We start from the raw sequence: 11653 nt of genomic DNA on the forward strand, positions 1-11653 counted from the left end.
GGGAGGCCCCTGGCAGAGGGCGGGAACTCCAGGCTTTTATCATAGAGTTACACCTCCCTAAATCCTAGAGGGCACTTCCGGAACAGTAATTTACTCTTCGCTGTCCAAGCCAATCTATGGTCGTGGAGTAGAGCCGGGCTCTTTCTCCTTCGCTAAACTTCCGGAAAACCTCTCACAGAAGTCTAGAGTGGTGGGGTGGGGACCAGTCTCCGTGAGAGCGGCTTTGTGATTGGCAAGAAAGTCAGGAGGCGGGGCTTGGGGCGGGCCCCTGGCGCAGGCGCGTTGGGCAGGCGTGGCGGACGCGCGGGCGGCGTTGACTGGCCTTTCAGTCGGTGAGTGTGGGGGGCGGTGGGGGAAGTGACGGCTCGGGCTCGGTGTCGGGTTTACGCGCGGAGACCTAGGACCTTGGTGGCTGTGTTGACGCGTGCGTCCCGTCCTTGGTTTGGGGCGGGGTCGCAGTCACCTGAACTCTGGGATAATGTGTTTCCTCTGTTGTAGCATGAGGGCCGACCTTCCTCCCCGTGGACCTCGGGTCTTGTGAGTGTCACGGTGGTGTTCCCGGAAGTGCCCGCCCTGGAGAGACCCTCTGGGAGCGTCTGGTGGCCCGGCCAACCTTCCCATTTTACGTATGGGGAGACAGGCCTGGAGACTGAGGTCACTTGGCCAGGGTCGCGCAGTCAGTGAAGGCCGAGCCGGTTCGTAGAACTAGCTCTGGAGTTCCATTGCTGTTTGGTGCAGCACGGTCCGAGATGGAAACCGTGGAAATTGGAGGCGAGGACCTAGCATTCCAGGTGTGCCCTGTGCTCATCTGCAGTGTCGCTGGTCCGGTGACCGCACATCCCTGAGTTTACCTCGTCTGTGAGTTGGCATAATGATGGCAAACACTGTAGCGCTTACTATATACCAGGCGGTGTTGGAAGCGCTTTACGCACAGCTTGCGTGATTGGATTGCAGGGCCATTGTGAGTTAGTCTTAGAAGAGGCCTGTGCCCCAAGGACCTGAGTAGCCGCTCTGTAAAAATTTGTGGAGTGACTGAACGACTCAGAGGCTCTTTGCCAGAGTCTGAGGTGCAGGACACGTTCCTTCCTATACTGTTTTTGAGGTATTGTCTGTAGATAACCTTGAGAATTTGGGATGATAGTAATTATTCTCCCTTCTGTGTAAGCTGAGGGGTCTGAGAACAGGGACACGTTGGGGGTGAGGGCAGAGGGCTCACGTCTTTTATTTAAACTATCCAGATAATTGTCGCATTGCACCCCTTCACTTTGCTTTTCATTCACTAGTATATCTGATCAGCAAACATTATTAATAGCCTAAATATTAGGCATTGTGCTAGGCCCTGAAATCTGACAATGTAGAAAAAACATCAGGAACTACTCGTTTAATGGAGGAATAGGACATGAAGCTTTGCTCACTCCCAGTGCCTGGCACAGCAGTTTCTCAGAAATATTTTTGAAAATTATTCCAGAACCGTAAACTAAAGAGGTGTGTGCAGTGGAGGCACAGAGAAGAAAGTGTAATTATCTCTGTTTGGAGCGGTTGGAGAAGCTTCTTGAAATAAGGAGCCTTGAATGTTGCAGTTGATGGGGTGCAGCTGGCCTCTTCCAGGAATGTTGAGCAGTTTGGGGCATGTTAGGGGAGTGGTGTAGGATAAAAAGCTGGAAGAGGTGTGTTAGGATCAAAATATGAAGAGGCTTCCTATGGAAGAACCATCCCAAGAAAATTAGGATGGGGAGCCATTCATGGGTTATAAGCAGGGGAGTGATTGGATCAACTGTCTTTTTAGCTGTAATCTGGAGACGGGACAGACAGGGTTCAAGAGTCATTCAGTTCAGTCATTGATGGACATTTATTGAGTGTCCACTGTGGGCAGGCCCCGTGCGGAATGCTACAGATGCAACTTGGAATAAGACCCAGTTACTGCCCACGTGGAGTGCTTCTCCCAGTGTGGTCCCTAGACCAACAGTATCAGCATCACCTGGAAACTTGTTAGAACTACAGTTTCTCTGCCCACTCCCCAGGCCTAGTGAATCAAACTCTGGCGCTGAGTCCCCACAGTCAGTGTTTTAACAAGCCATCCAGGTGATTCTGATGCTCACTTAAGTTTCACAACCACTGGGCTACTGTAATGGACCAAGCATTTTTGAAGTGCTAACCCAGAATAGAGGCAGTAAGAGCCAGGAAGGAGGGGGTGGACTTGAGAGGAAGGTCAGAGACAGACTCGTCTGCTTTAGGAGAGTCAAGGAGGAAGGAGTTTCTGGTGTGAGCCCCTGGCCTGAGGTGGGACCTGAAGTAAGTGACCGAGCCAGATGTGAACCATGTGTACTTACCTCCGGGGCCCACACTTTTCCACTCAGTCCCATTACGGCTCTGTGGTAGTGTGCTCCAACCTGTCCCAGGCCACAGGCCATGTAGGGGATGGTAATATTTGTACTGTGCACGGGGGAAATGGATGAAGCTTCCTGAGGTGGTAGGGGACCAGCTGGAGGACTTGAGAGCTGGAGGGGGCTGCCCAAGGGTTCCAGGCTCCAGAACTGAGAGGAGGCAGCAACCCATTTTCAGCATACTGCAGGGCAGCTCTGCTTCATGGGAGATGCTGAGAGGTAGAGGCGCTCACTGAACTTGGCAATATAAATCAGGAACCTTAAAAGAGTTCGTATGTGTTGACTCAGTAATTCCATTCCTGAGAATCTCTCCCAAATGTACCACAAACAAACAAAAGCCTTCTGTTGATTGTAGATTGTATATAACAGAAAATGACAACTCTCTGTAGTAGGAGAATCATTTCTGATATGCTTAATGGAATGTTGTACTGCCATCAGGAATGTGAATTTTTGTAAAATCATGGAGAAACACATGTGCTCATTTAGTAGACAGTGTCTAGTAAAGCCTTGCTCCGTGCTGAGTGGCAAGCAAGTTAGATATGGTCCTTGGCCGCACAGAGCTGCGTGCCTGGGGGGAAGACAGGCAGCTAACCTGAGCAGTCACTCTGAGAGTGATCGGTGATCAGTAGGGGCTGCTGTGGGAGAAGCTGGCCTTCTGGGTGGGGGCGGGGGACAAGGAAGGCATCCTAGAGGACAGGATGGTGATCCCGAGGCCCGGAGGATAAGTAGGTATGCAAGGGGCACAGTATGTTTTAGAGTGAACATGGCACAGTTGGAACAGGGAAAGGGCTATTGATGAGGCCAGCAGCAATTTGTTTCTGATTTTCCCAGTTTTCTGTAGTAACAATAGCAAACATTGATTGTACTCATAGAATGTGCCAGATCTGTTCTATTAACTTTTTATAACTCTTCTAAATCCCCACAATAAACCTACAAGGTAGGTCCTGTTGTATTACCATTTAGCAGATGAAGAAACTGAGCACAGAGGGGTTAAGTCACGCGTCCTGAGCTACACAGGGTACAGTCAGCAAGAAGCACTCCAAGGAATCCAAGCTGCCCGAGTCCAGAGCCTGTGCGATCCCATGCAGTGGTGTCTCTCCACAGTATGGTGTTAAAATTTTATTAATGGGAAAATATTGATTTATTTTTTTTAAACAAAAGGTAGGACTTGAATCTGCTAGAAAATTAGAAATGAAAGGGTTTGCATCTTGAAAGTCGGTGGCTGTCTTAGAAGTATATGTTGGAGACCAGACTGAGCTGGCTGCGTCTCGGTGTCAGGACACCGTTAACGCTTATCTCTGCTCGGCTCATCTCTCTCCAGGCACAAGTGCTTCTCTGGGCTGGGTGTCATGAAAGGCCTGCTGTCAAGATGCAGAGCACTGTCCGTCCTGGCCATCTGCAGCCACCAGCTCTCTGGGTCCAGTCCTCACAGGTTTTACCACTGTGACCCTGAGAGAGGGAAGCGCTTGGTGCTGTCTCGCATGTTCCAGCCCCAGAACCTTCGGGAAGACCAGGTGCTCTCTCTCGAGGGCACATCTGGCGACCTGACCTGTAAGAGCCAGAGGCTGATGCTGCAGGTGGGCCTGATCCACCCAGCAAGCCCCGGCTGTTACCACCTCCTGCCTTACACTGTGCGAGCCATGGAGAAGCTCGAGCGGGTGATAGACCAGGAGATGCGGGCCATCGGGGGGCAGAAGGTCAACATGCCCAGCCTCAGTCCAGGGGAGCTCTGGCGAGCCACCAACCGGTGGGACCTCATGGGCAAGGAGCTGCTAAGACTTAGAGACAGACACGGCAAGGAATACTGCTTGGGACCCACTCACGAGGAAGCCGTCACAGCCCTGGTCGCCTCCCAGAAGACAGTGTCCTACAAGCAGCTCCCGTTCCTGCTGTACCAGGTGACAAGGAAGTTTCGGGACGAGCCCAGGCCCCGCTTCGGTCTTCTCCGCGGCCGGGAGTTTTACATGAAGGACATGTACAGCTTCGACTCCTCCCCAGAGGCTGCCCGGCACACCTACGGCCTGGTGTGCGAGGCCTACGGCAGCCTGTTCAGCAGGCTGGGGCTGCGGTGCATCAGGGTCCAGGCGGACGTGGGCAGCATCGGGGGCACTGCGTCTCACGAGTTCCAGCTGCCGGCCGACATCGGGGAGGACCGGTTTGCCGTCTGTTCTGGCTGCGGCTTCTCGGCCAACATGGAGACACTGCGCTGGCTGCAGACTGACTGCCCGTCCTGCCGGGGCCCACTAACTGAGGCCAGAGGCATCGAGGTGGGGCACACGTTTTACCTGGGCACCAAGTACTCCTCCATTTTCAATGCCCAGTTCACTGATGCCCAGGGCAAGCCGTGCCTGGCCGAGATGGGCTGCTACGGCCTGGGCGTGACGCGGATACTGGCTGCTGCCATTGAGGTGCTGTCCACGGAGGACTGCCTTCGCTGGCCCGGCCTCCTGGCGCCTTACCAGGTGTGCCTCATCCCCCCGAAGAAGGGCAGTAAGGAGGAGGTGGCCGCCGAGCTCATGGACCACCTGTATGACCTCATCACGGAGGCCCTGCCGCAGCTCCGCGGGGAGGTCCTGCTCGACGACAGGACCCATCGGACCATTGGAAACAGACTAAAAGACGCCAACAAGTTTGGCTACCCCTTTGTGATCATTGCGGGCAAGAGGGCCCTGGAGGACCCGGCACATTTTGAAGTTTGGAGCCAGAACACCGGTGAGGTGGTCTTCCTCACCAGAGAGGGAGTCACGGAATTTCTGAGCCAAGTGCGGGTTGTCTGAAAGCCCCGAGCCACTCCCACCCCATCCTGCAGCCTTGGTGTTCATTCTAATGCTGCCTTTTCCTACACTCCCTTCCAGGGCCGGTCTCTCCAGAAACAAGGCAGCTCATGGAACGCGGGAGTGTGTTAGGGAAACTGACTTTTATCCAATCCTTTGTTTAGACTCTTTGTATTTCAAGTCGGTGATTCCATTCTCTGGGCTGACCTTGCTGCCACATACCATTCCTCTTCCATTCCAGTGTGGAGGCTTCTGTGAGGAGGCAGGGGGGCAAGAAAGAGCTGCTCCTCTTGGCCCTCGGGTGAGTCACTTCCCTTCTCTCGAGTTTCCCATGCAGAGGGTGGGAGTGGCTGGTGGCCAAGGCCCTCCCAGCTCCAGCACTCTGACCCCTGGCCCCTTGCTGCATTTTGGTCTGAAGAGCAGGCCCACCAGCCCTGCTCCACTTGGACAAGTCCCTTCTCCTGCTGGGGCCTCAAATTCCCCATCTATGACATGAGAAAATGGAACTAGATCTGTAAAGTCCTTACAACTGTCACCGGTGGGTTCCACAGGAGGTTCATGACAGGCAGATCTGGTTCCTCTGATCCTCCATAGTCTAAGCTACATAGAAAGTTGATAGAATTAGCTAATCGCCCAAAAAACCACCCCCAGAGATGTGGCTCTATTGAGGTGGCTTAGCGCAGAGATCCTGTTCTGTTGATTGAATAAAGTCAGGCTACTGGGACGAGCCTTGCCTGTTAATGAACGGTGGTAAGGCCTGCCATTTTCACTGTGAGCGGCTTCCTACCTGAGACTGTTCTGTCCTTTCTTTTTCTACTACGTCTACACTCTACTCGAACAAAAAAACCCTACCTTTGGTGGCTGGGAGTATGTTTGAAACCATTTCTTCCCCCAGATGGGAGGGATAGCAGGCTTCAGGTGTCATGGTGAGCTTGTCCTGGGAGCAGAGCTGGGTCCTAGAGCCACGCCGGGGGCACATATCAAGGTGTCTGCCTGAATTCTGTGGGAAACCAGAATCAGGCTTGAGCCACCCCAGCATACTGCACTTCTTGTCTTAGCCAGTTGTCCCACCTGCCAAACAGCTTCCCAGCAGCATGTTACTGCTCCTGCTGTTACTGCCCAAACACACACCATCAGGTTTCCTAGTTAATGTACGTGGCAAGCCCTGATGGCCCCCAGGCTGACCGCTGGCGCCCTGGGCCTAGCATTTGGGCCAGGAGATGCTCATTCTGAGAGCAAACCTAGAAAGGCTGGATTGTAAGTTGGGGGACCTTCCCCTTGGCTGCACTTTGGTCCCACCCAGTTCTGGCTAGGGTCTGGGGTGTGGCCTGGGCATCATGCATTTTAAAGCTCCGTAGATGATTCTAATGTGCCGAGTTGATTCATGGTTCCCAGCGTACTTCCGGGCAGTGGCCGTCCCTGAGCGGCTTTGTAGCTGAGTGTTTCTTTGAGTAATTTGCTCTGTACATTATCAGATGATGTACACTCTCTGCTTTTAATGGTCTGCTCATTTATTTGTTGAGGGACTGCCACATACCACTGTGCTGTGAGGCACTTTTATATATCATTTTCATACCTTAAACTGTGCAAGGTGGGTGCTGTTCTTCTTTTACGGATGAGGAACCTGAAGCTCCATTCAGCAACTTGAGGATGCACAGTATCAGAACTAGAATCCGAGTATTGACCAACACCTACGCCATTCCCATTACAACTGCATGGCCTCTGCCTAGACAAAAGTGATTTCAGTAAACAAAACTGAATTATTTATGTCTATCTAATCGAGTTAGCCCCAGATAGATGAGCACGTAGAATTTGTGCAAATTGTCTTAATATTTTAAAAAATTTAATTCTTACTGAAGTATAGTTGACACACAGGGTTACATTCATTTCAGGTGTACAATATGGTGATTCAGTAACTGTACTTGATGCTCTGCCCACCACAAGTGTAGCCACCATCTGTCACCATACACTATTACAATGCCGTTGACTGTATTCTCTGTGCTGTACCTTTTATCTCTGTGTCCTATTCCTTCCATAACTGGAAGCCTGTACCTCCCACTCACCTTTTTTTAATTTTAAATTTGTGCCCCATAAGCTGATCTATGGAAGCTGGAGGGCTAGCCTAATGTAAGCACTTTTTTAAAACCAGGTTTCAGGAATAGAGAACCAATTAACTTTAAACTCTTCATAAATGTTCGAGTTACAGAAAAGTTTGAGGACGATACAGAATCATGGAAGTTTAGAACAGGAGGACTTGGGGCCCACCTGTCCATCCCTCCTTTCACAGATGGGAAGCAAGCCTGGGGTGGGAATTAACCTGCCACACACCATCTGACTGGCAGAACACCTGATTGCAGGCCAAGAGCTGTGTCCCCTAAATCAGGCTACCTCTGGTCCATCTTATTGCTTCAAGAGAAGTCTGGCTAGATCAGCCTCTGAACTACAAAAGCCTTGTAGGTGTGAAACAGGTGCTGTTCTTTATTTTCCAAGGGAGACAAATACAGGGAGTACAGTGACTGGCCCAAAGGCAAGCTGAACGGAAACCCAGGTGTCCTGATTACTAAGCCAGCGTGTCTTCTAAGAAGCCAGGGTCAGTATGCTCTGGTGGAAAGACCAGAACCTGGAAGAGACATAATCCTAGATCCACCACTTACCAGGGGTGTGACCTTAGACAAATTACTTGCCCTTTATGCGTCTCAGCTTCTTCATCTGTAAGATGTGCTCATGGCAGTGCACCTCCCAGGGGGTTGCCTAAGCTCGCTTACATGAAATACTTAACCCTGTGCTGTCAGGAAACACTTCCTTCACACCAGACGACTTAGGATCTGCTGGTAACGTAGCTCAAGAGCTGGATCTAGTTTTCTTGATGTGATGCTTTATAACCTTCCTGGGGGGAGCGCCACGAGCAAGAATTAAGTGACACCCATGGAATGGCTCCATCGCCGTAGAGGAAAGACAGATACTCAGACCATGTACCTTACTCTCTCCTGTCTGAATTTGCCAGTGTTACCTCTTGCTGTAAATTGATGAAATGGGGATGCTGGCAAAATAACAGACATAGGATGTATTATCATTGCTCATTCCTTGGGGAGATCTAGAAGCAACTGGCCGGGAAATATTTAGCAGAATTAATACTTGGGGACAAAAGCTGGTGCATAACAAAACCATTGTGTAAATCAAGCCTAGAATGTAAATCAAGGGCTCCATTAATATTCTGTGTTTTAATGGAAGCAACACCTGCTGGGCTATCAATAAAGACATTTTGCAGAAATCTGTTGAAATTGTCGTTTGCTTAACTATTTGAGTGCCAGGGAACTTCACAGAGTTCCCACCATCCATTTCTCAAGATGCCAGGATGCTTTTTAGAATGGATTACTGTGCATCCAAGGGCATGTAAGGTTTTGTTTTAGAGTTAGGAAAAGTTTTATGATGTGGAAAATGGTAAACTTTTTATGTTATTGCAAACTTAAAACTTGAAAAAACTCAAGATGCTGCACTTAATGACTTACATCATAGTGACCCACACTAGACACTGTGGAGTCAGTCTGCCTAGGCCACTTGATAGCTATCTGACCTTGTGCGAGATGCTTCCTCACGCTTCCTGCGCTCCCTCGGTGCAACAGGAACAACAGTGGCGCTCAGCAGGGTAAGTGGCAGCTGCCCTTATACTAGGCCATTTAGCCCTTTGCATGTCGTGGGGGGGTGCATGTGGGCCAGCAAAATGGGGTGGCATCTTTAGGGTCCCCCTGTTCAAATACCACATTGGTGCAGGGATGATGTCCACTCCTCTTAAGCCAGCCGCTCTGAAGGCTGCTAATGAGCTTCCATGGTTAAAGCCTAATTGCTCTTGGCTAAATAAAACTGTAGTGCTAGGAGAGTGAGGAGGAAGCACTTACTGGTTAATGGTGACTGAGGACACGCCATTTGCAAGAACTTGTCACTCAGGCTCACCCAGAAAGCTCATGGGCTGACAGGAGCCCTACTGGCAGGTTGTCGAGTGCTGTGGGGAGTCTGCTGCACGCTCTGGCAGTCTGGCTCTGCAGGCTAGACTCTTCTGCCCAGGCAGTTTGGGGACATTGCAATGACATTGAATGCCAAGACTTGACCACAACATTGAACAGGAAAGGGCCGCTGGGTCTCATGCCAACCCTTCAAAGGCAGAGGCCCAGTCTAGTTGTTACAAGTATCTCTTGAAGGGCTTAGGGGAGTCATGAATTTAAATCCTGGCTCTGCTTTTCACTAGCTAGCTAACTTTGGGCAAGTTACTTAGCCTCTCTGTACCCCTTTCCTTGTCAGTAAAATGGTACTGTAAACTACTAGCCTCCATGTCAGGTGAAGTGAGCGAGCCAGTCCGCATAAAGCACTGAGAACACGGTCTGGCGCATCCTCAGTGCTCAGTAGATGGCAGCTGTTACTAGTGAGCCAGGGCACTTATGCACGCCCCCTGGAACATGCTCCTTGCCTTTGCTTCGGGGTCTTTCCAACCCACACTCACCACCCTTCCCAGGTCCTTGTCCCAACTTCATGGCCCATATCCATCATGGGTGGTGGCTTCCACCCATAATATGTTTAGAATTCACCACCCCTTCCTCTGGGCCATCGGCTAATTATTTGTGTACCTACTATGTGCTGAGCAGGTGCTGGGCTGGATGCTAGCAGTACAAATGTGCACAGGTCAGGGTCCCTGACTCAATTTACAAAGAAGTGGGAGGAACCATCCAGTAAGCAGACAATTAAAATGCAGTGTGGCAAGGGTGGTAATGGTACAGGTGCCATGGGACATGCGGGATAGGGGGCCAGGAAGGCTTCCTGGAGGAGGCAGCCAGGCCTGGTTAAAGACTAGATGTTAAACAGGAAAGGGAGGAAGAGTTGGGGGTGGAGGCAAGGGTGCAAGTGAGAGTAAGAATGCTCCAGGCAGAGGGAGCAGAATGTGCAAAGGTCCAAAGCTAAGAGCATGGCATGATTGGAGAGTAAAAAAATAATTGTGCTAGAGTGAGCACTTAAGAGGCAAGCTGTTCCATGGGTGTCACATAGATTAATTCATACAGCCCTCGCAGCACCTGTGTGAGGGAGGTGCTATTATGCTCTTTGTGTTGCACATGAAGAAACTGAGGCACAGGGCCTGAGGCCATCAGCTAATGAGTTGCGGGGCTGGAACTGGAAGGTAGGTAGCCTGGCTCCAGAGGTGAGACTCAGGCCACTGCACCCTCCTGCCCCATAGCTGAACCATGTCTGGGATGCCTGGGCTAAGGTTGGAGCGAGGAAGCTGCAAGGGTGGTTAGGGGCCAGACCCTAAAGGGCCTTGAGTGCCACACCAAGCATGTTGATGAGGGAAGGGGGAGCCGCTGAGGGCTCCCAGCAGGGGTGAGGACTTGCTTGTTGTGGCTTTATTTCTAGTCCTAGCCTCCATGGCCGGCTCTTCAGTTTGCGCTCTACCACTCCCCTAGAGACCAGAAGATGGCAGAGGTCAGAGAAGGCAGGGCCCATGGGCCAGGGAGGCCAGAAGTCTTCTTGGAGAGGGTGCAAGGCAGGCACATGGGCTGGAGCCCAGGAATGCCATTGCTCATGCTTGTGTGTGTGCAGATGGGGCCTTGGAACAGAACTCTGTTTTTTTTCATTCATTAGTTCCATCATTCATCCATCCACTCATCAGCGCACACACACCACAGCTCCCTATGTGTCACACTCACTGTGTGTCAGGCCTGGGCACTAAGACAAATCCCCATCTGGCCTCTGCCCATTGAGAGCTTTCCTTCTGGAAGTTTTTGTGCAGTGTTTCTCAAACTCAGCATTACTGACAGTTTGTCAGACGATGCTTTGTTGTGGGGGCCGTCCTGTACACCCTAGGATATTTAACAGCATCCCTGGCCTCTACCCATAGATGCCAGTAGCATCCCACCAAGTTGTGACAACCAAAATGTCTCTAGACATTGACAGGTGTGCCCTGGGGTGCAAGTCACCCCTGTTGAGACTTGCTGGTCTGATGCTGCTGATCCTGCACAGAGGTGCGATGGACAAGCCTCTCAGGTAGGTGTGGTGACTCACTGAGAGGGAGGCTCCGAGCATTCCGTCCTCACAGGCACAGCAAGTCAGCAGCTACCAGGGTCCCAGCTGTAGTCTGCAGTCTGTCATGCCAAGTCACTCCTCCCCTTTCTACTTCTGCTCCCCCTACCTAGAGGGGCAGGGCCCAGCCAGGAACCCAAAGAAAGGACTGGGTGGTAGGGACGAAGGTGTCAGAACTTGGTTTCTCAGGGGGTGTCCAGGAAAAGAGCTGAGTAAGCTGTCTGCTGCACAGATGAGTGAGGGCACACCGGGACCTGCTCTGCCCCAGGACAGTGCGGCTGCTGCACTGGCCGCCAGGGTTGCTGCTGGCCAATTGTTCGGCCTCGTTCACAGGGTGCCGAGTTCTTACAAAGACAGCCAAACAGCCAGTCTCTAACTGGGAGAGCCAATGGCCTCGGTATGGCCTAAGCCAGGTGAGGGTGGAGGCGGGAC

The 11653-nt window shown here is 51.5% G+C and overlaps 1 protein-coding gene across 2 annotated transcripts; it reads left to right on the forward strand.

Moving 5' to 3' along the window:
* Nucleotides 1-286: 286 nt before the first annotated feature.
* PARS2 (prolyl-tRNA synthetase 2, mitochondrial) lies at nt 287-8429 on the forward strand. Of its 2 annotated transcripts, none has more exons than XM_025871709.2 (2): nt 287-332; nt 3706-8429. In XM_025871709.2, exon 2 carries the CDS (start codon nt 3734-3736, stop codon nt 5159-5161), a length of 1428 nt encoding a protein of 475 aa, XP_025727494.2. In that variant the 5' UTR covers nt 287-332; nt 3706-3733; the 3' UTR covers nt 5162-8429. The 2 variants fall into 2 exon arrangements, with proteins under 2 accessions (XP_025727494.2, XP_025727493.2); XM_025871708.2 differs by lacking the exon at nt 287-332 and adding an exon at nt 345-537.
* Nucleotides 8430-11653: the final 3224 nt, after the last annotated feature.

The sequence above is a fragment of the Callorhinus ursinus genome, unplaced genomic scaffold, assembly GCF_003265705.2.
Source record: "Callorhinus ursinus isolate GAN/ISIS: 27379988/994484 unplaced genomic scaffold, GSC_fseal_2.0 scaffold9, whole genome shotgun sequence".
Taxonomy (NCBI): domain Eukaryota; kingdom Metazoa; phylum Chordata; class Mammalia; order Carnivora; family Otariidae; genus Callorhinus; species Callorhinus ursinus.

Coding starts and splice junctions, on each gene's coding strand:
- PARS2 (XM_025871708.2), top strand. CDS start 479: ATGTGTTTCCTCTGTTGTAGCATGAGGGCCGACCTTCCTCCCCGTGGA. Junction 538..3,705: donor CCCCGTGGACCTCGGGTCTT/GTGAGTGTCACG, acceptor ATCTCTCTCCAG/GCACAAGTGCTTCTCTGGGC.